At 41.6% G+C, this 21746-nt stretch overlaps 2 protein-coding genes across 3 annotated transcripts in view; one reads left to right on the top strand and one right to left on the bottom strand.

Annotated features, from left to right (window-relative positions):
- Positions 1-21746, top strand: part of LOC306927965 (uncharacterized protein) — an 81042-nt gene that overhangs the window by 5691 nt on the left and 53605 nt on the right. Inside the window, exon 2 of the mRNA XM_079507863.1 lies at positions 1327-1402. Coding sequence (XP_079363989.1) covers positions 1375-1402 — 28 coding nt within the window. The 5' untranslated portion in view covers positions 1327-1374. The remainder of the gene's footprint in view (positions 1-1326; positions 1403-21746) is intronic.
- On the bottom strand, positions 802-17289 carry kcnip1b (Kv channel interacting protein 1 b). Of its 2 annotated transcripts, none has more exons than XM_079507861.1 (8): positions 17174-17289; positions 5024-5151; positions 4478-4547; positions 4315-4385; positions 4105-4212; positions 3903-4007; positions 1911-1973; positions 802-863 (listed from the first exon to the last, which is right to left on the bottom strand). In XM_079507861.1, the coding sequence occupies exons 1-8, from the start codon at positions 17259-17261 to the stop codon at positions 816-818; spliced, it is 681 nt and encodes a 226-aa protein (XP_079363987.1). In that variant the 5' UTR covers positions 17262-17289; the 3' UTR covers positions 802-815. The 2 variants fall into 2 exon arrangements, with proteins under 2 accessions (XP_079363987.1, XP_079363988.1); XM_079507862.1 differs by lacking the exon at positions 17174-17289 and adding an exon at positions 9018-9090.

The following is a 21746-nucleotide window of genomic DNA, read 5'->3' as shown; positions in this document are numbered from 1 at the left end:
TCTCGTACCACCAGCTCAGAGTCAGTGAACTGTGTTGGATAATATGACCAATGTGCACTTCATTTTGATACAGAAGTCAAACTTGCATTATACATTATTAGATATCAGACAAGCAAGCAACCAGGAAAAGATGCAGTACATGATAATTTAATGCACGTACTATTGCACACAACATTACCCTTGTTAAAACGTACAAAGGAAATCTCGAATATTCTTGAATTCCTAATGCATCATAACTGGCATTCAGACAAAAGCAAAGCATTGGAACAGTTGAAACATAACACAACACTTCACTTTATGCCAGATATCCGTCAACCACTATGCATTAAATAAATAGTTATCTTAGACTAAGACTCGTTCAGACAAAGCTTTTTAGATGGCATTTCAAAACCTCTTGCATGCTATTTCTTTTGTCATAATGAACACTTTACTTGAAATATCTCCTCACTTTGAAGCAGACTTCTAAAGAGTGTTTCCATCTTAACAGACCTATCTTGATGGGAGGACTAAGAAAAGGTTCCATGTCCAAGTCTGCTAGTTAGATGAGTCACGCTGTATTGTGTTACAACTCCATAAAGAGCTGAGAGTATAATGCTGGTTCTATAGAGTGATCAGTATTTCTTTCCAGTCCAGAGCCTCCCTTCAGGCCATTGTGGTCATAGTGCGTCCAGCACTATGAAAAGCACAAGTTGGGCAAGATAAGAGTAGGATGAGAGATTGAATGGGTTGCACATGTTTATCAACGCACATGTACACTTTGTACAGTACACACAGCCTGAGTTCTCCCCTTCTGTCTGTCTGTCTTCTGTCCCCTCCTACATCACATTTTCAAATAGCTGCATGGATCGCATCATTGTTTCATCCTGGAATAAAGGAAGAAAAATGATTCAAGAACCAGCCTCACTTAGATATGTAACAGCTATTGGAATTGTATATATATATTGTATATATATATATATATATATATATATATATATATATATATATAATCTTTAAAAAAAGACTTGTACGTAATTTATTCTAATTGTTATTACAATTTACGAGCTGCGTTCGCTTCCCGCGTTCGCGCGTCTTACTTGTTACTAGTGCCACAAGTTCACAACACATGAATCTAGTGCCACTTCCTGTGTTGTGTGTGAACCACCCCCCTCCCCGCTTGTTTCTACATTGACGGTCCGAAGAGCTATTATTTGCTTCCAAAATACTAACAGTACAGAAATGTAAAAGTGCTTATAGTATATGCAGGACAATCAACTGTGAGCTATGCTATTAAATATTGACAAACATTGCACTCTGTCTTAATTACAATCTTAATTTTCATACTAGACATGGGAGCAACTGAGGACACGATGCCATCATCTGCACTGATGGAAGATGCTTTCTGGTGTTGACGCTGCTGCTGGTAGGTGTTGGACAGTTTATTAAGATTTTTTTGGAAGTTTAACTTGAGGCCCACAAAAGCCAACATATTGATTGATATTGATTTCAACCACATAAGCCTGATTTATACTTTGTTGTATGACAACATATGACAGAATTTAAAATTATAATTTTGGGGGGAAATGTCAACCTGCTGTCCCATAACCCGGACAGTAGGGAGGGCTGATGTATAATGTAAAATGATCTGTAGAATGTAAACAATCTAGAGACACACACATCTTTGGATGTTGGGGTTAAACATGAGCAACAGGAGGGCAGGATAAACAAAGAACTATCCAAAGCTTGTGGTTTTATTTCTAGCCTCTGCATATCGATCACTTAGGTTGAGTACAGCAAGCAAATTATTTGCTTCAACAACCTCTACATGGCCATTTCATCAGTGGAGTGGGCATTCTATGCAGCGGTCCTTTAATTGTCAACTGTGTATTGCATTTGTGTGTATGTATGTGACTATGTGTATGGTAACATACCTCCTGGCATGCCAGAACAAACTCATCCAAAGTGACAACTCCATCCTTGTTTTTATCCATTTTCTATGGGAAAACAAAGAAAACAAAACAAAACAATTGTATTACTTTCAAGCGGAAAGCAATCTCTTTGAGGTTTAATTTGTGAACTCACATTAAAGGTTGGTGGTGTTTTCAAAACATTGCAACCTTTAACACTTTAACAGCCATTCATTTGTCATAAGGAGTGGTCAACATTTATGCCCATTGCCCACAGTACCATATCTTCTTTGATTCGATGTTTCATGGTACAATACTGTACACATTTGATGTTTTTTATATCAGTGGTAGTATAAAGAACAGTATGGTCAAGCTTGGTTATGAATCTTTATTCCTGTACGCGTAGACTATATAGTGTAACTAGTAAGAAAATCATATTTAGTATAGCTAAATTGTGGACCCCTGATATGCGAGTAGATTTGGGAGTAGATCGGAATATCATATTGAGAGCAATATTTGTGGTAAATAATACATTTTGCAGAACAATTTGCAAAATTACAATTGCCTGGAGGACAATTCCTTAAATATAAATGACTAAAGATAAAACATTTATATACTAGTAGTGTTTGCAGAAATATTTCAAAATGATGTGGCATGATGGGGCACATTCACAGTTTTCACACTATGTGCCGTAAAACAAACCTTTTTACATGAAACCCCTTTTTACAAGAAACCATATGATGAGAAATGACAAACGCAACCGCATAGCAGCCAATTTTAATAGGCATTGGTCAGAGCACTTTTACTGGCCAAACATAGCAGTTTTAAAGTTGAGACTAGTTTAACTTTTGATTGCTTTTGATCAGCTGTCTCTGATCAAAAGCTGTCAGCTGTCTCTCATGATTGTACATGAATGCAGAGCTGCTCATCCAAGCTGATGGTCTCTCTCTCTCTGCCCCACTGTCAGCCACAGAGGCCCCCACACCCAACTTCCACCACCAGTGTTTTCCCCCTCCTCTTCTGCCTAACAAAAACAGTATATTAAACATAATTACGTTGTATGCGCTATATTCATCGTGGTGATGTATTTTAAAGGCAATATAGCTCCCATTCACCAGCATCAGCTGCACTGTTCCATACAGTCATACAGAGAAAAGCAGCAGGAGAGGCCTCTCCTACACGGAGAGGTGACAGCCGACGAGGACAAACACCGACAAGTCGGTGTTTGCCTGACAACTCGACTATAAAATCACGGTTCATAGTCGAGAAACATTCATTAATCGAAATTAATTGCACAATTATAATACCTATTAGTTTAACATTTTGTATTCAATATAAGTACTTTCCATAGAGTTAAGTCCATTTATGTTGATGACGTGACATCCCCATGTTAATTAAGGCGCTTGGGGCCCTATTATGCATGTCTTAAGTACCAGGTCTTATTACTTAACTTAAGACCTGGATGCGTGATCAATGCCATTTGGCTATTCTGAGTGGCCAAACAGCATTGACCACGCCTCCAGGTCTTAAGTTAAGTCATAAGACCTGGTACTTAAGACACGCATAATAGGGCCCCTAGGGCAGTATTATGCGTGTCTTAAGTACCAGGTCTTATTACTTAACTTAAGACCTGGAGGCGTGATCAATGCCATTTGGCTATTCTGAGTGGCCAAACGGCATTGACCACGCCTCCAGGTCTTAAGTTAAGTCATAAGACCTGGTACTTAAGACACGCATAATAGGGCCCCTAGTGTCTACATTTTTGAGTGGTGCAAACCACTCCAATGTCCAGCTTTGTCTGTATGTTTGTGTACCTGTGTACGTGTCCGTGCAATGTTTGTGTACCTGTGTACGTGTCCGTGCACAGGTGAGCATGGTTGCTATGGTTAGTGTGTGACGTCACTCAGTGCACCACTCAGTTCACACGGGTGTGATTTTTAAATTACCTTGTATAGGATAATGAGATGTTTGGACTGAGAACATGTTTTATGACATGCATGCTGTAGGTGAATTAACCTGGAAGAAAGCATCCACATGCTGTTTTGGGACATCCCCCTTAAGCGCAGGGTAGGTGTATTTGCCCATCATGTCATAAATGGCACTTACAATCTCGGTCATCTCCTAAAGAAAGAAATGTAGGAAACAATGTTTTGTCATGGCATGTATAGTGACACCTATAACATAACATAATTGCACATCTTCCACTTCTATACTGTACCTCTCTGTTAATGTATCCATCTCTGTTAATATCGTAAAGGTGGAAAGTCCACTCCAGCTTCTCTCTTAGTGATCCCCGGAGTAGTGTTGACAAACCCATTACAAAGTCCTGTCAGCAACAGACGGGGACAGAGGTGGAGAACATTGAGGCGAGAGACTTCGTCAAGCAATATGTAATCAATATATATTTTTTCTAAATATTACTTGTTACCTCAAATTTAATAGATCCGTTGTTTGTTGTGTCAAATGCATTAAATAGATAATGTGCATATGTGGTTGCATCTGCAAGAAAAAAAGAAGAAGACGATTGTAGGCTATATGAAGTCTTGAGGTTATAATATTCTTGTTTAACATGGGTGAACACAGTGTCCTACCTCCATGGGGGAAGAACTGAGCGTAGATGTGTTTGAATGTTTCCTCATTCACCACACCACTCGGACACTCCTGTGGGAAAACAACACTCAACTGTTGTTGTTTTTAAGTCCGCAATACAATACATTGAAAGAGAATTAAGGAAACTACTTGGCATTATCTCAATGGCTAGCATTAATATACCATCTGCAGTTTCAGATTTAGGTACATTTAGGTAACAGATTTGGTGACAGTGTCTGTGTCATTGACACATTTCTGTTGCTGTTGTCAGACGACTGCACAATATCAAAAGTGATTTGATCGAGGCTAACAAAATGTTAATGACTAGCTAGCCGAGGCTAATTATAATGATCTGGGCTGTTACTGTTTTGCAATGTCTCGAATAACCCTCAAGGCACATTTTGTTTATGCTACTGTATGTCAAACTGAAATATGTCTGCCGTGCTTACGAAGAAAGTCTGTTTGCTGACAGCCTGACACTACCAGAGCAATTAAAAAAAAAAACATAAAAACTATCAAACTAACAGACATGAGATGGTTGTGCTCACATTCTTGAATCCACGGTAGAGAATCTGTAGCTCCTGCTTGGTGAAGTTGGTCTGTGCTTCCAACTGCTCAAGACCCTCAGGTCGGTGACACACCATGGTCATCATCTCCAGCTCATCATCTGTCCTATCTACAGAGACGAGAAACATGCATAGTGATGTTGAATGTGTTTAATGTGCATTATTAAAACATAACACCTGTTTAACGGATATCCACAAACACCTGTGGTAGAACTGGGTGAACCACAGATGTTCTGAAGCTGTCATGACAGAGACAGCTGCAGTGGTGATGGGAAAAATTGAGTCAGCTGGAAACGTCTTACAACATGAAGAGGAAAGCAGGAACAAGAGGTCAAAACTATCAGGAAAAGTGGGAGAGAAAAAGTTCAAGTGGAACATATAGCATAGAGGTTAAAGAGACCTTGTCTCTTTTGTTCAAATAGCAGTTTGTCCAGTTGTAACCTAGGTGTGAAAATGTCTAAAACAAGAATTGATAAACATCAATTAATTACCAGCTGCCTTTTATATCCGCGGAATTGTGCTATGAAATGTAAATATCTGTGTCTAGTTGTTTGCAAACAGCAGCCTGCCGTGCTGGTTTGCAGTGTTGCCATTTCTGCTTAATATAATCGACTTTGGGCTAGTTTTCCTGTAACATAGCTTAATATTCATAGTTGTGCGTTTCTTTAGTTTGGGCTTATTTCTGAAGGAGTTGCTTATTTGGACTTGCTTTCATGATTCTTTTTGAAAATAGCTGATGTAATAGGGCTCAAGTGGTGAAACTGGTTGCTTCTTTTGGGTTTGTTTTCATAGACCTGGTCGCTTAATGTTTCACTCATAGAATCTGCAAATCTAGCTTGTCACCCAAACAAAATACAGATATACATTTGTAGCCTGCGTGGGGGTTCGCGGGTACAGCAGGGGTCCCAGCGGAGGTTGTGGCGTCCGCAGACTAGAATCCCTTGGTGAAATAACATTGGCGCACGACGTGATAAAGACTAGTGGGTTGTTGTTGCAACTTGCTGGCTGCAATGCTATCCCAAACCCATTGGCTGAGCTATCCCATTGGCTGAGAGGTCGGCTGCGACCGTTTTTAGACGATGGGTTGTTGCCATTAAGTTTCTAAAAAGCGCATGAGGCGATTTCACTCCTCCTTCCGGGTAGGAACAGAGTGCATTCTGGGATGGATTTGCCCAATAACATGAACGTGCGCAATGATAGTCAACGGACCAGCGCTGGCTCGAGCTGCACTAACAAATTCGGCCACTATGTCCATTTCGCCTCAGGGTTTCCTCCGGGTGCCGTCTCTATTAATATATACTCTAAGGTTGTTGCTGGCATTAAAAGTGTCTGGTTGCCTAGAGACGAGGCAGCCAATCAGGACGCCATATCGTGACTACAGCATCCAATCAGAAATTGGTAGCGGAAGCCATCCCCAGAGGTTATTGACCAGCTCTGCTTCGCAGCTGATAAAAAAAAAAGATTATAATATGAATAAAAAGCTTTTCTTTCACATCTTGAGAATGAGACAACAAAAAGGAACAAGCAGTTAGGAATCTATACAAATCTTACTGAGAAATGTGTTTAATATAAAATACGCCATAAATAACAACTTTACAATTGGCACCTGGGCCAGAAACTACAATGCATAGTGTACATGGTGTACCGTATAGGCCTAGTATACATAGCGGTACTAAGGCTTAGAAAGTATAGAAGAGAATGACCTCAAAATTAATGTAAGGCGCAGATGTGACTTATATTCATAGGAATGTCTTCTGAGGTCAGGTGTGAGACAGGACTGGATCTTTAGAATGATGATGAAACAAATGGACTATTAAATACTTTTCCACGTTTTCACATTAAGTTCATGACTGTTTCTATTCCTCTTGAGATCAAACATCGGCGTCACGGCTGTCACCATATTTTATTTGTTTGCAAATTTGAACATAAAGAACTGAATGCTTAAAAATGTTGTGCCTCTTTCCCAGACCAGTCACTGTCGTAACTGGGGAGGGAAGCATGTTGCACAGTTTGATGTTTGTCACTGCACATACTGTACTCCCACCTGTCAGCGGGGAATGCTGACGTGCCGAGCGGGAAGGGAGGAGGCCCCGGTAAGTGTGTGGGCTGCCCCGGTTTAAAAAAACAAACAAACAAAAGAAAAAACAACGGCTAAAGGGAGGCCGACGGGCCAGCAAGGGCCCACCGATGGCCGGAAATCACATTCACCACCCCTGCCCCCGATGGCACATTTCGTGCCATCGGGGCATTTTGCCATTTTGTCTCTCTTGGGAGGGCCCTCAAAGGCACGGCCTCCCACGCCGGAAAAACGGGCGCCCCTCCCATTCCGTTTTTCTCACTTGCACTACTACTGCGGACAAACCGTGAAATAGCCATAAAGCACTTTATGTTCAACACAAAGTGTGCTCCTCAGCATCTTTTTTGACAGAGCTAACGGCATGTTTCATCACTAGCTGTCCCAGTGGTCTACTGACGATGATGATGATGGATATTAGAGTAAGTGCTGGTTGTCGTGGTGCTGCTCAAAGTGTGAATGAGAAACCTGTAGATAAGTGATCAGCTTTAGAGAACATTGAGATGCAGGACATTACATTTTAATTTGGAGCATTGTTCATGACCCAACCCGTTAACATCTAACCATTTGAAGTTTATTTTGAACACACTTTAGAACATTTTGTTCAAGCATGAATGAAGGAAATTCATTATTAGTTTATCATATCCTAATGTTCTTGTATTGTTGGGATGCCCTTCACAATCAGTGCTTTTGAATTCCCAGGGATGGTCGTTATTAAAGCTAAGGCCATGACAGCTTTAATTAGTAGTCTTGATGAAATTGAAGATCAATCCCTCTGATTAACTATATGCACAAGGGAATTGGTTATTCGTCTTTACTCTTCTCTCAAAGGAAAGAATGCACTGCCTTATGAGATGAAACTTTTGAATGGCGTTAATATTGTATTGTTCTTGTACATCCACTTACAGTACAGTGCAAGCAAACATTTCATAAGCAGTCACTGCAGGACCTTGACAACGTTGCCTAACGATTATGTTTCAGTTGAGTGGTCTATTTTATGTAATGTCAACAGGCCAGAGACGCACTGGTATATTTCCACGTGTCTATCTGTATAATACAGTCATTTACTGCTGCGTCGTGCTGCTGTATAACTTCATCATTCATCCAGTGTAGTCAGAGCTGATAGTTGTTCATGCGTTCCACTTATGCCCCCACAACCCAGTCTCCATGGCAACGTGGTTCTCAAGCATAAGCCCAGAGAGAGGTACGATATGTGAGCTGAGTGTTAATGCACAGTATGCTCTTCAAACAACCCCCCCGACACTCACGCTGACTCCATCACCCTGGACTCTGGGGTGATGGTTTTGATCTTCGTCTTTCCCAAGGGCATCTGCATGTATGACATGTTATAACCCTCCGCCATTACCATGGTAATGGTCTATCTATGCCATGTTCTATATCCCTCAGCCATTATGGTAATGTAATATCTGTCTCACACCACTGATTCTGCCCCCCATCTCCCACACTTCTGTTGCCCCTTCGTTCAGTAAGGTGTATGTGTTTTTGTCCATTCATTCAGTAAGGTTTGTGTTTTTGTCCAACTAGCTATATTTACACTCCGCTCTGCTGCTTTTGACATTTCTTGTATTTCTTAACATTGCTACTTGTAAACCACTTCAGGTTTAGGTAAAAGGAGATCAAATGTGGCTAACCGACAAATGAACTTCCCCAATACGGCGTATTCATTCCACAGTAATATCATTATGAGCTCTTCATTGTTAAGACGATTTCATTTAATGGACCTTTGCAAATATTTGGCAGTTGGCATGTGTCATTCTCCAATAGAGAAAAAATACATTAATCAATAATCATTGATGGGCATTCCCACCGACGCAAATTATTATCTGATCGCTTGCATCTATTTATCCGTCTTCCCTGTCTTTCTGGTGATCATTGACGTACCTCTGGAGGGTCTCCTCTGCTTGGTTTGCATGGTCAAAGTGCCCACCACTGCACCCATGTTGTCACCGTGGAAACCAGCCTATTCAAGCAGCCCAGAGAGTAGTCCTTTATGTATTTCTGAGGTTGTTTTGTCAGAAGCCTTTTGTATCTTTTCCATCTATTGCTCAGTATCTTTGAGAGGCATTCCTTTTATCTCCTCAGTGGCTTTAGATCTATCTGATGAATGTCCTTCTTTCTCATACGGTGTTTCTCGGTTTACTGATCTCTCTCTCTCTCTCTCTCTCTCTCTCTCTCTCTCCAAACACACATTGCCCTTCTGTTGCCACTCCCCTTATTCTTTCATCTTTTTTCCTTTCTCCTCTTCTTTTCTCTTGCTGCCCTGTTGTCAGATAACATCAGTAACTGTTGCAGTACCTCCCCCCTCCCCCCACCCCACTCGGCATATAGTGGCTAATGCAAAGCGTGTAACGGCTCAGAGGGCTTTGTTCTTTGCATTTATCATACTGTACATTTCCCTCTGACTTTTTTGCTCTTCCATCGAGACACACATACAGTACACACACACACACACACACACACACACACATTGTTTCACACATTAGTAAAATCATGAATACAAATTGAATACAAAGTGTGCTTCTCGGAACGCAGATCTCCGCCAGCCCAGGTTGTCTATACCCTGGACAGTGTTGTGGGGTCTGGGGTGTCGGGAGACGAGGAAGCTGCGGGGGGATTGGGGAAACTGTTTGACATTTTTGTTGCCCCCATAGGGCAGAAGTGAAAGCTCTTTCTGAGTTGCACTCTGACTATAGACAAATCCACGGAGCTGTGCCCTGTAGGCCAGGTGGACATTGTCACCTGGTGAAGAAGAGAAAAACACAACAGTGATTTATAGCATTTGTGGTGCACCAATGGAAGTGAAATTGCTTTTTGCGTCAGGCACCTCAATGTGTTTATTATAATCAGATTCGGTCATGATTTGTGTAATTTATTTTTGGCAAAACGGGCCCCGTCCAGGGACAAATTAGCCATTGGGCCAGTGGGGCCGTGGCCCAGGGGCCCTTGGCTCTCAGGGGCCCTTCGGGGAAATTGGACCGTGAGGTACTAGGTTTGACGCCCTGAAAAGTGCTCCTGGGGCCCTTCATTGGCTGTTGATTTTGTTAAATTTAGGTTAAAAAGATAATAAAAACACGAAAATGTCGCACGCATGTGCGCTATGGGGGCCCTGCAAATATTACCGGCCCAGGGGCCCTCGTGGGGGTTAATCCGTCCCTGGCCCCGTCTACAAACATATTGGAAGTCATATCTAATTGAATGGATGAAAAAAAATAATCTGATTAGGCCACTGGCCATGGACTTGTTAAGAGAGGAGAGGTACCACTGGCCATGGACTTGTTAAGAGAGGAGAGGTACCACTGACCATGGACTTGTTAGGAGAGGACAGGTACCACTGACCATGGACTTGTTAGGAGAGGAGAGGTACCACTGACCATGGACTTGTTAGGAGAGGACAGGTACCACTGACCATGGACTTGTTAAGAGAGGAGAGGTACCACTGACCATGGTTTTGTTAAGAGAGGAGAGGTACCACTGGCCATGGACTTGTTAAGAGAGGAGAGGTACCACTGACCATGGTTTTGTTAAGAGAGGAGAGGTACCACTGACCATGGTTTTGTTAAGAGAGGAGAGGTACCACTGGCCATGGACTTGTTAAGAGAGGAGAGGTACCACTGGCCATGGACTTGTTAGGAGAGGAGAGGTACCACTGGCCATGGACTTGTTAAGAGAGGAGAGGTACCACTGACCATGGACTTGTTAGGAGAGGACAGGTACCACTGACCATGGACTTGTTAAGAGAGGAGAGGTACCACTGACCATGGACTTGTTAGGAGAGGACAGGTACCACTGACCATGGACTTGTTAAGAGAGGAGAGGTACCACTGACCATGGTTTTGTTAAGAGAGGAGAGGTACCACTGGCCATGGACTTGTTAAGAGAGGAGAGGTACCACTGACCATGGACTTGTTAGGAGAGGACAGGTACCACTGACCATGGACTTGTTAGGAGAGGACAGGTACCACTGACCATGGACTTGTTAAGAGAGGAGAGGTACCACTGACCATGGACTTGTTAGGAGAGGACCGGTACCACTGGCCATGGACTTGTTAAGAGAGGAGAGGTACCACTGGCCATGGACTTGTTAAGAGAGGAGAGGTACCACTGGCCATGGACTTGTTAAGAGAGGAGAGGTACCACTGGCCATGGTTTTGTTAAGAGAGGAGAGGTACCACTGGCCATGGACTTGTTAAGAGAGGAGAGGTACCACTGGCCATGGACTTTTTAAGAGAGGAGAGGTACCACTGACCATGGACTTGTTAAGAGAGGAGAGGTACCACTGGCCATGGACTTGTTTAACTTTGTTAAGAGAGGATTCTGAGACTGACTATGTCACACACGTCCCTCAGGAGGGCGGTGGGTGTAATGGGTGGGCACTAGTCCAGTGTAATGCACAAATCACGGTGGATATTCATTCTAATCCTCTTTGGTGATTTCTTTAAAAAAATATATATATATATATTAACACTTAACTTAGGGCATATGATATCCAAGATCATACTGGGAGCAGGATGGATGGTGTTGCTCTCGTATGATATCCAAGATCATACTGGGAGCAGGATGGATGGTGTTGCTCTCGCAGCCTTAACTTCTTCCTCATAGGTGTGAAGATTGTTTCTTAATATTTCAAGGATTTCAAGGATCACATTTCTATACTCTCTCGTCAGGGCTCTGGTGGTGTCATCAAGCTAATGCAAACCTTTGGGCTTAGGCTGAAATCAAAACTCTTAGTGCGGGCGGCAGTGGCTCAGGAGGTAGAGTAGAGCGGCCGTCCTTGGAATCCAAAGGTTCCAGGTTTGATTCCCGGTTCCTCTTGGCTAATGTCCTTGAACAGAACATTGAACCCCTAACTGCTCCTGATGAGCAGGTTGGTGCCTTGCATGGTTTCCTCTGCCAATGGTGTGTGAATGTGTATTGTGTACATTATAATGTAAAGCGCTTTGGATAAAAGCGCTATATAAATGCAGTCCATTTACCATGCAGTCCATTTTTTCACTAAAGAGAACTGTTATGTAGGCCTAGTGGACAGTGGCTCTTCCCCAGTGTGTGGATATGGCTGGTTAATAGATTAAACCCAGTCTTCTGGAGTAATCTTCAACAAGTTAACGTGTTGCTTCCATTTGCCTGCAGCATGACACCTGTGGCCAATGTAGTTGTATAGGTTTCTTGGTAATCAATCTGATTGAGGTGCCAGGTGCTATTGTTTGTGGAATTGTGTTTACAGTGAAATCATCAATTCCTATCATCAGGCAGAAAACATGAAACCACACACACACACACACACACACACACACACACACACACACACACACACACACACACACACACACACACACACACACACACACACACACACACACACACACAGAGAAGAAGAAGAAAAAACACAAACATCCAGATCCAGGTGGTGAATTAATTATTGAGATTACTATGAGAAACCTACTATTTTCCACCAAGGTCTATACAAGCATGCGCATTCAGTAAATCTCAGTCCCTGGTGTTAGTTACATGTGCTCTTTCTTCTAACCCCCCCCCCCCCCTCTCTGTGTCTCTTCTCCTCAGCATCCCTTTCCCCAACTGAACTCTACACATTTTACTCTGTCCCTACCAAATCCCGTCAGAGATGACTGCAAATGTCCATTCATGACTCTATAAAATAAAGCTAATTCATGTTTAATATTTCCCCTGAAGAAAGCCACAATATAGATGTTGCCTTGTTGAACCTAGCAACTATACAGTTGATATAGGCCTACATACCTTATACAACTGTAATTATATCACTTATAAAGTTATATATCACCCACATAGTCGGTAGTCACAGCTTCCTTTTACATCTCAGATTGCAGTAAACATACCCCTGTATTAAAATATAATTGTTTTTTAGATTTTGAAAGCGTTTTTGTTGTCATGTGCTATTGGTGAGCAGAGAGTTGACAGCCTCACAGGTGACCTTACAAAGGAACTTTTGAGGACATTACTATTATTATACTGAAACAAAGCCACAATTGTGACTTTCCACAATGTGGAAAGTCACAACTAGGCCTATATTAGCGAGATTGTTATTCTACTTTTTGGACAACAGGTGGCAGCAATGTAAGCTCCTCTTTGTCACTGCCAGGGTTTTTGCATTTGATTGCATAGCTAGACACAATCAGATCAGATAATTGACATTGTGCAATGGTAGGCCTATATAATATAACCCATTCCCCTGGTGGCTGGTACAACATGCAATATATCACAGTACACCAGACCACAATGTTGCAGTGCCAGAATAATGAAAAATGATGGGGTCTAATTATGCAAACCATGACAACAAGTGTGAAGGAAATGGAAAACGAATGCAGAGAATAGAGTAGAGAGTGAGCGAAGGCGAGGGATAAAAATAAACAGGAGAGCAGGGAGGTGTTACATAAAAATGGGTAGAGATTATTTAAAAATTAAAAGCAGAGACACTCCTCAATCCACTCCTTTTACAGCTACAGAGAAATGTAGAGAGCAGTGTGTGTGAGGGTGATTAGGGTAGATGATGAACACACTGTGAAAAGTTAATGCACTTAATTTAACTACTGTGGTAGCTGGTTACAAGGTTAATGTTAAGATTTAATGGTTGTGAAGGGCATTTAGGCTAATGTCAGACAGGAAGTCTTGGGGGAAGGACTATAGTAATACTATTACTATAGCCTTATTTGTGTGATATGCGTGCTGACCAGGTGAGCCACTAAGGTGCCATGTCTATTAGTGTTATTTTTGTCCATCATTTATGAAGAATGAACAAGTTTGAGAAAAATAGCTGAGTTGTGAAACCATGTAGGAGGCGTTCCACAGCCATTTATGGATAATTGCGGGGTTTATATGCGTGCATTCATTGTGTGGGTGACACATGCACACAGTTTCACAATGTTTGTTACAAAGCATGCATGCATACTTTATGCATAACAGTGGTTTAAAGATCTCAGCACGAACACGCACTGTATGCACTATTTCCTTATTTATAAATACACAGCAATTATTTAGGAGTGAATCCATTAAAAAGTATTGCACATCTCTTTGTTTTGACTAGCTTTCAGTTTACCGTGTATATATGAAGTACCTGAAAATATGCATTTCTAACCTCATGCATATAATGTACAGTATGACAAGTCTAAGGTGATCTCTCCAGAGAGATGCTCTTGCTTCTCTGGGGCTGAGTTATGTTACTTGGCAGAGGGTACACACAGGGTAAATCAAACCAATCTGTGTGGAGTGGATCTGTGACTTCCCCCTCATGCCATAAACATAATGAACAATATGATGATGAATAGGCTCTATCTTTTTGAGGGACGCTAGTAGCTAGCCCCTCCTATGCCCAGCTTTGTGTGTTTGTGTGTACCCCATAGAGATTGGCCGAGCATTGAGCAAGCAAGGATAAAAACCTGTGTGAAGTGAGGGGCGCTCTTATCATCTTACAACATCGAGTAATAGTGATAGTTTCAATATAATTGTGATGGGGAAATGATTTCATTATTATTGCTATTATTATTATGAAACTTCTTAGTTGAGATGAGTGATCTGATATTAATTTAGTCAATGTAAAAGGTCAGACATTTCTAAAGCAATGTAGGGAATCATCACCTGTTCTTCCAAAAACAGCTGCCTATCGTTTAAAACATGCATGTGCAATGGTGCATCATCGGAGAGAGTGTACATTCTTCGTTTTCTAATCACGCTGGTGGTATATCAATATGAAGAGATGGGTCTATTTTGCACTGTGCTAAAATATTTAATCATTGTTAAGCAGCACTCATAAAAACACTTATATAATACCTGAAACAAAGCTGAGATGCCTTTAACCCATTTTGACCTGACGTCAAAAAAAATAAAAAAACGTCTTCTGAAAGAATATATATTCAAAGATCTGTGCCGCATTTTCACGATTTTTCAAAAATAGCAGACCTACAAGCTCGTAGCGCGCCACTCAGTGGCGCGCTATGAGCTTCTGCTATTCTTCTGCTATTTTTCAATAGCTAAAGTATAACATAATGCTTTAAAACACCAAAAGGGGTCCCCGCCCAGAATGGGTTAACTAATAATGCTGGATGGATGAGAGACAGGTACAGCAACATCATGTGGGAGGACATGGCAACTCTAGGCTTGATGGATGAGAGACAGGTACAGCAACATCATGTGGGAGGACATGGCAACTCTAGGCTTGATTAAAACATGATTAATACCCACAGTTATAATTTATGATAGATTATATCTGACAGCTTCCATAACCATCACTGTCTCTTTTATCGGTTTCTTCTGACTCTCATCCATAACATACCAAAGGAAAGTGACCTCTTGTCACTTGTACTTTTAAATCAACTGTTATACATAGTGCATCAACTCGGCAATACAGACAGACTCAGAGATGGATCAATCCAAGATACACACAGCCTAAGGGTTTCAGTGCCGGACAATATTCTGTATAAGTCAGCAATATACAGGTATGACCAGAGACTCCCTTTAATTCATTTGATCTCAATTTAATTTCAGCTCTGATGCCATCATTATTTGAGTTATTGTTTGAGGGGCGCTAGCCCCTCCAATGCATGGCTTTTGAAGATCATGTCATATGTCAGCCAAGTCTATGGGATTTTTGTTTAGAGTGTTTGTTTAGAGTAAAGTAAAAAGTCTTACTGTATGCTTGACTCCCTGAGGCCCTCAGGTCACATTTACATTGCTCTCTCCAGACATGTATGAAGTATGAACACAACTGAGGCAAGAGGTGATGTTTATTGAACTATATGATTATGTAATATTATTGAGGTCTACATGGGGTGGTATTGACTGAGTATAGAATGCCGCACTCAAATGAAAATGTGAGTTCTCATGGAAACGGAATGCAGTCTCTGCCTCTGAAAATAGCAGCTCTGCTGCATATATCCTTGAATAATCATTTGTGCAGGTGCGTGTCTCGGCGTGGCCTAGTTCTGAACTGTGCTGACATGTTGTGAGCTTGTAGATCAGCCAGTTTTTGATGTGCGACACCGTTGTACGGCAGATTATAAATGAACCATCATTTGTTTCTGTCTAAAAAAAGGCCAGTAGGGGACACTGCTACCCTCATCTCACCTGTGCACCAGATGAATAGAGATAGGTACCTGACAAAGAATGTGTGCTTGGCTCTGCATTGGATCTAATACTTTGACTAGAAATGGTTCCATCTTTCCATCAAAGTGCGAAGGGAAGGAGTATAGACTCTATACTCTATAGAGTACAATACAATCCTCAGTATTCCATATCGCTGAGAGTTTACAAATGGAACCAAATTGACCCGTTTGTCCAGTCAGAGTTAAATCAATTCTATGGATTTTATTGTGTATCACTGTTACCGGAATGAAATTAAAAGAGGAAAGAGGTGGTGATAACTTACAGTAAACCCATCACTCAGTTCTTGAGGCTATAGAAAACTGCTTCTCAACATGAGGTCAGGGGGGTCCCCAGCTAAATGATCGAGAGTTAAGAACCAAATGGACCAGCACAGTTCCATTTTGGTTCCAGCCATTTTGTTCAGTTTCAGAGTTAAATTGACACTGGGGATTTTGCACTGTAGATTGTGGTCCCAGAGATTCAAAATGTTTGAAATGGGGGCCTAATGCATATCAAACTGGTGTGGTGTCCTTGAAATACCCCCCCCCCCCCCCCCCCTCTCTCAATTACTGAGAGCATTCTACATCATGTCTTTGCTGGTCCATCAGACAGCCTGCGGGTTTAATCAATAAACTGGTATCCCGACTCCGACACAGCAAGCAGGCATTTTCAAATCAGAATGGCAGATGTTTTGAAAGGATTGTCGTTGTCTTCTGCATCATTTTAACTCCATTTCAGGTGCCACCACATTTAGAATTTCAGGGCTTTTTCTTTGAATAGGATTGCTACTCATGAGTAGGCTACAAGCTGAAACTAAATTAGACACATCCAACTATAAAATAAAGATACAGTAAACAATAACATGGGCAAATACATTGGTGAAAGACAAAACAATGTTAAGCTATTAAGGCTAGACATTACAGTACCTTTCGTGAGGGTTCCTGACACAAGTCTTTGCAGAGACTGGATTAATTTGAGCACTCCCTGTCTGCAGAGGCTGGTACAACCAGCCATCCCAAAGCAAGTGGTGGCGGGTGATGGGGCCAAGGCTTCAAGAGTGAAGATGAATCCACTATCCTCCAATATGGCTTCAAATAATGTCAACACAAGGAATGCAAAAAACTCTATAGGAATATAAAATGCAACAAGGAATTGTCCCAATAGGAGAGAAACAATTTAATAGTTTATGAGATTTGAGGTCGTAATGTCTTCTTGAGGAAATCTTCAGTGAAAAAACTGAGATAAGCATGAAAGTCATTTACAAGATTGAGCATTTTCTGCACTTTTCCAACCCAGGTGAATGATTTTTAATATCATACAATTCCTTCCAGGTATCTGTTTAGTCCGACAGTTATTCCCAAACATGTGCGTTTCACTGAAGTGTACACACGTGTTCTGAGGTTGTTGTGAGGAACAGGCATTAAACAAAACAAACAAAAAAAAAGTCCACAGACAGGGAAGAGGCAGAAGATGAATTATTGAAGAACTTCCAGAAAGGAGAGCCTGAACCGTGAAGTGCCTTGAGCAATAAAAGTTCTGTATGTATACGTCTGAAGAAACGCACTTTGGTCCACTTCTTCTCACCTCGCCTCTGTAATTGCCCAACCGGGCATTTCTTCTCCTAATCTGTCTGTCTTTGTGTCCCGTCTGTTCCTCCAGTGGTCTGAGAGGCAGCAGCGTGTCTTTTGATATAATACTAGTATAATACTAGTGTGTGTGTGTGTGTGCGTGTGTGTGCGTGCAGCGTGTGTGTGTGTCCTCTGGGCTGCAGTGGGAGCCCTGCGGCTGTGCTCTGTAGTGGAGCTCTGCCCCTCACAGATCCCTGCCTGCTGCAGAGAGTGCTGGCTGGCTACTGTCACGGCTGCACACTTGCACCTAACCTCCCTCTTTTTCTCTCCCCCTCCCATCTGGCATGTGTGTTTTCTCACCATCCTCTTATAAGACACTGTCTGTCTGTCTGTCTGTCTGTCTGTCTGTCTGTCTGTCTGTCTGTCTGTCTGTCTGTCTGTCTGTCTGTCTGTCTGTCTGTCTGTCTGTCTGTCTGTCTGTCTGTCTGTCTGTCTGTCTGTCTGTCTGTCTGTCTGTCTGTCTGTCTGTCTGTCTGTCTGTCTGTCTGTCTGTCTGTCTCACACACACACACACACACACACACACACACACACACACACACACACACACACACACACACACACACACACACACACACACACACACACACTCAAATGTGTGATTTTGCATATGAAATTACATGTGTTGCAAATGACTCACTCACTATGAGTGACAAGGCAATGGTTTCAGGCCTGTAAACATTCCCTGTGTCAAATAATTCACTGTGTAGCATTAATTACAGATGGAAACATTTAACCTGCAGAACCGTGGGGCATCAGCTGCTGTGTCAGGATAATGTTGATAATAATGACAATAATTAATAAATAAGCCTGGAGAATTCAAATGCATGTTAATGCAATACATTTATCATGCACTAATAAAACATTTTTAAACATGTTATATAGAGCTGCAAATGCCATCAGGTGGAATTTATTGCGTAGTACAATGGAATTTGGAACTCAATGGAACTCACTTGGTAAAAGGTCATCACACGTCACGCACAGATTCATATTCACATTCACTCACACATTCATGTGCACAGCCACACTGGAACGGATTATGTAAACTTGCAGTGTGTGGAGCAACTGAGCTTTTAGACCGTATTTTGTCTCTCAGTCCACTGAGCTGTGTAAATGCTTCGGTGAGTTCATGATGCTCTGCTTTCTCCTGATCTTTTCTCTCTCCATGGAGCTCTGTCTAGAAAAGTCACACAGATATTGCAGACGGGGCCGCATCCCCCCACAACCCAGCCACTCACCCATCCATTGTAGCAACTTCATCGTATTTTGAATGGTCTCTGTCTGTTCTCTGTGTAAATGCCACACATAAAATGTGTACCAAAAGGAAGGCATTCGTGACTTGAGGTAGTTGTTCACACAATTCTGTTTATATCCCAGGAGAGGAGAACTCGACTCAGAGTAGGGACGAGTAAAAATAGCAGCACAGACGTGTTGTAAACCTATCAAAAAAGAGGATGAAAATGTCATGCAGGCTTTTCCTTCCAGTTTACAAATTGGGATCAAATGATATGGGACAAGACTAGAGTCCAAAAGCCCTTAGAGGCTGGGCTGCTCCTTTCACTCAACTGGACATTTTGGCCAAAGGGTGGTGCTAGTGGAAAGGCTATGGGATCACCAAAATCAGTACTGTTCATCCCGCAATAGATTATAAGATCATGCATGTTGACGTTTTGGCCTGAGTGTGGTGCTAGAGAAAATCTCATGGGGTCACTCAAATGTAGAAATAGAATCCAAAAGGGAAGCACGGACATCTCAATACATTCTACGTGTGCTGAACGGAAATACGTACAGTTTAGAAGGAAGGAAGTCCGCACACCGATCTTAAGCTCCCATATGGTCTTTATTGACAAAACGGAACAATGTTTCGACCCTTGTGGGTCTTCGTCAGGTATCATACCTGACTTCCGTCACTCAAATGTAGCCTCGGAAACCCAGGCGTTTTGGTTACTCAAATGGTCAGGAATACACTCATGGCAAACGTTTCATGGCAGTGCACCCTTTAAATTCTGAGATATCTTGTGTGCAACTGGAGATTTGGCCTAAAAGTGGCACTAGAGGAAAGGCCATGGGATCATCAAAATCACTAGGGGTCATTCTCCAAGGACCATGAAGGTGCACAGCATATTTCATGGCAATCCAGTCATTTTCCAAAGTGGTGGACGATCAATGGTATGATCAACCGGCATTAATATCCATCCTTAGAGACCTGCCGTTGAAAATCAGAAAAAGATCAACTTTGTACATTTACATTAGAATGTGTGTTTAAAATCTAGGGTTGAGGCTAATTCAGGACTACCAAATGCATAAACCTGTATTATATGGTAAATGGTGAAACTGCATTTATAAAACACCTTCATCCAAGGAAACCATGCAAGGCAGTTAAGTTGCTCTCTTTTGTGTAATGATGCCTGATGGATTAACAATCAGCAATTTTGCCATTGCCTTACACAAAAGGACAGTACTTATTAGAGATTTTAAGCATGTGTAGAGTATAGTATAGTATAGTAGAGGAAACTGTACAAAAAGTGCATCTGTAAGCCATATCCACTGCCATTGATTTAACTTGTCATTTCCTCATCCATGTGCATACATTGGGTAATATGGCATGACATGAAATCCATTTTATTATATTTCTTATGAAGAACATACTTTTATGAATATTGTTTCAGTCCTTTTGTACCACTTTCATTCAGGTTTTATGCTATAGCTTCTTACAGTCATTTTGGCAACTGCTACGTCTACAGCTTCTTCTACGAACATAAGTGTTGAATGTTCCACTATTGTAACATTTGTAAAATATGTGAGAAAATAGTAATACTACTGATGTGCTCTGCTCTGTCCTTTCATGCTGATACTAACATTCATAGAAAACCATATTGCAATTACTAGACCAGGGGTGGGCAACTTTGACGATGGATTGGGCCACTATATTTCCACACTCACTCCCTAGGGCCATATTTTACTGTCGTAGCAAAAATAGCCGATCTACAAGCTTGTAGATCGGCTATTTTTGCTATATTCGAATTGAAATCTTGAATTATTTTTTGCTATATTTGAATTGGAATCCTGAAAATTAACATTTTTATGTAATTTGAAATACCTTTAATTATACTTGTCTTGAGGAGTGAGCTACTAATTTAGACTGAAGTAGGCCTAAAGCGGGTCATGTTTATGTTTTCATGTTGTGGAATTGTAAACAGCTGAAACCAATACTATATCAGTATTCTGACATTAACCTGAGGGCCACATTAAGTGAAGGTGGGGGCCGCATGTGGCCCCCGGGCCGCCAGTTGCCCACAGCTGTACTAGACCATCTACTGTACTACCTCTCTTTTTGCATTACTCGAAATCTGCAAGGAGCCTACTTTCTGTAATGTTTCTACATGTTTCTACATTGTGGATATAATTGTAGGTTATGTTGTTGGTTGACTAGGGTCATACAGTATAGGACATTTATGCCTTGGTTAACTGGAATCATACCTGGAATCATTAGCCATACACACACGTGTGTTTCTCTCTAGACTTGCTCTACTTTTTCTTTCTCTTATTTCTAACACATGCGCGCACGCGCGCGCGCACACACACACACACACACACACACACACACACACACACACCCACACCCACACACACTCACACTCACACTCACACTCACACTCACACTCACACACACACACACACACAATTTATATTCTGTGCAGGGAGTGTAATTATGTGTGAACAAATTGTGTCCCAGAAAGGTCAGAAACAAGGGAGCTAAAATAAATAAAGAATTGTGTCAAAAGAAAGCAACTGTTTGAAATCTTTTTTCCCCATCATATCATTTCCTCCCAGAACCCATTCTGCCTTGTTCCTTTATCTCTTGAGGCTC

Source organism: Electrona antarctica, assembly GCF_951216825.1.
Source record: "Electrona antarctica genome assembly, chromosome: 8".
Taxonomy (NCBI): Eukaryota; Metazoa; Chordata; class Actinopteri; order Myctophiformes; family Myctophidae; genus Electrona; species Electrona antarctica.
Note: the sequence above shows the minus strand (reverse complement) of the source record. Positions and strands in the feature narration are given on the sequence as shown.

What these genes read in the sequence shown, in the direction of transcription:
- kcnip1b (XM_079507861.1), bottom strand. Translation starts at nt 17,261, where the DNA reads ATGGCTGGTTGTACCAGCCTCTGCAGACAGGGAGTGCTCAAATTAATC. An exon ending in TCAGTTCTTCCCCCATGGAG is followed by an intron (nt 4,386 to 4,477) that starts GTAGGACACTGT and finishes TTTTTCTTGCAG; the next exon opens with ATGCAACCACATATGCACAT. An exon ending in ATGTGGATGCTTTCTTCCAG is followed by an intron (nt 1,974 to 3,902) that starts GTTAATTCACCT and finishes GTTTTCCCATAG; the next exon opens with AAAATGGATAAAAACAAGGA.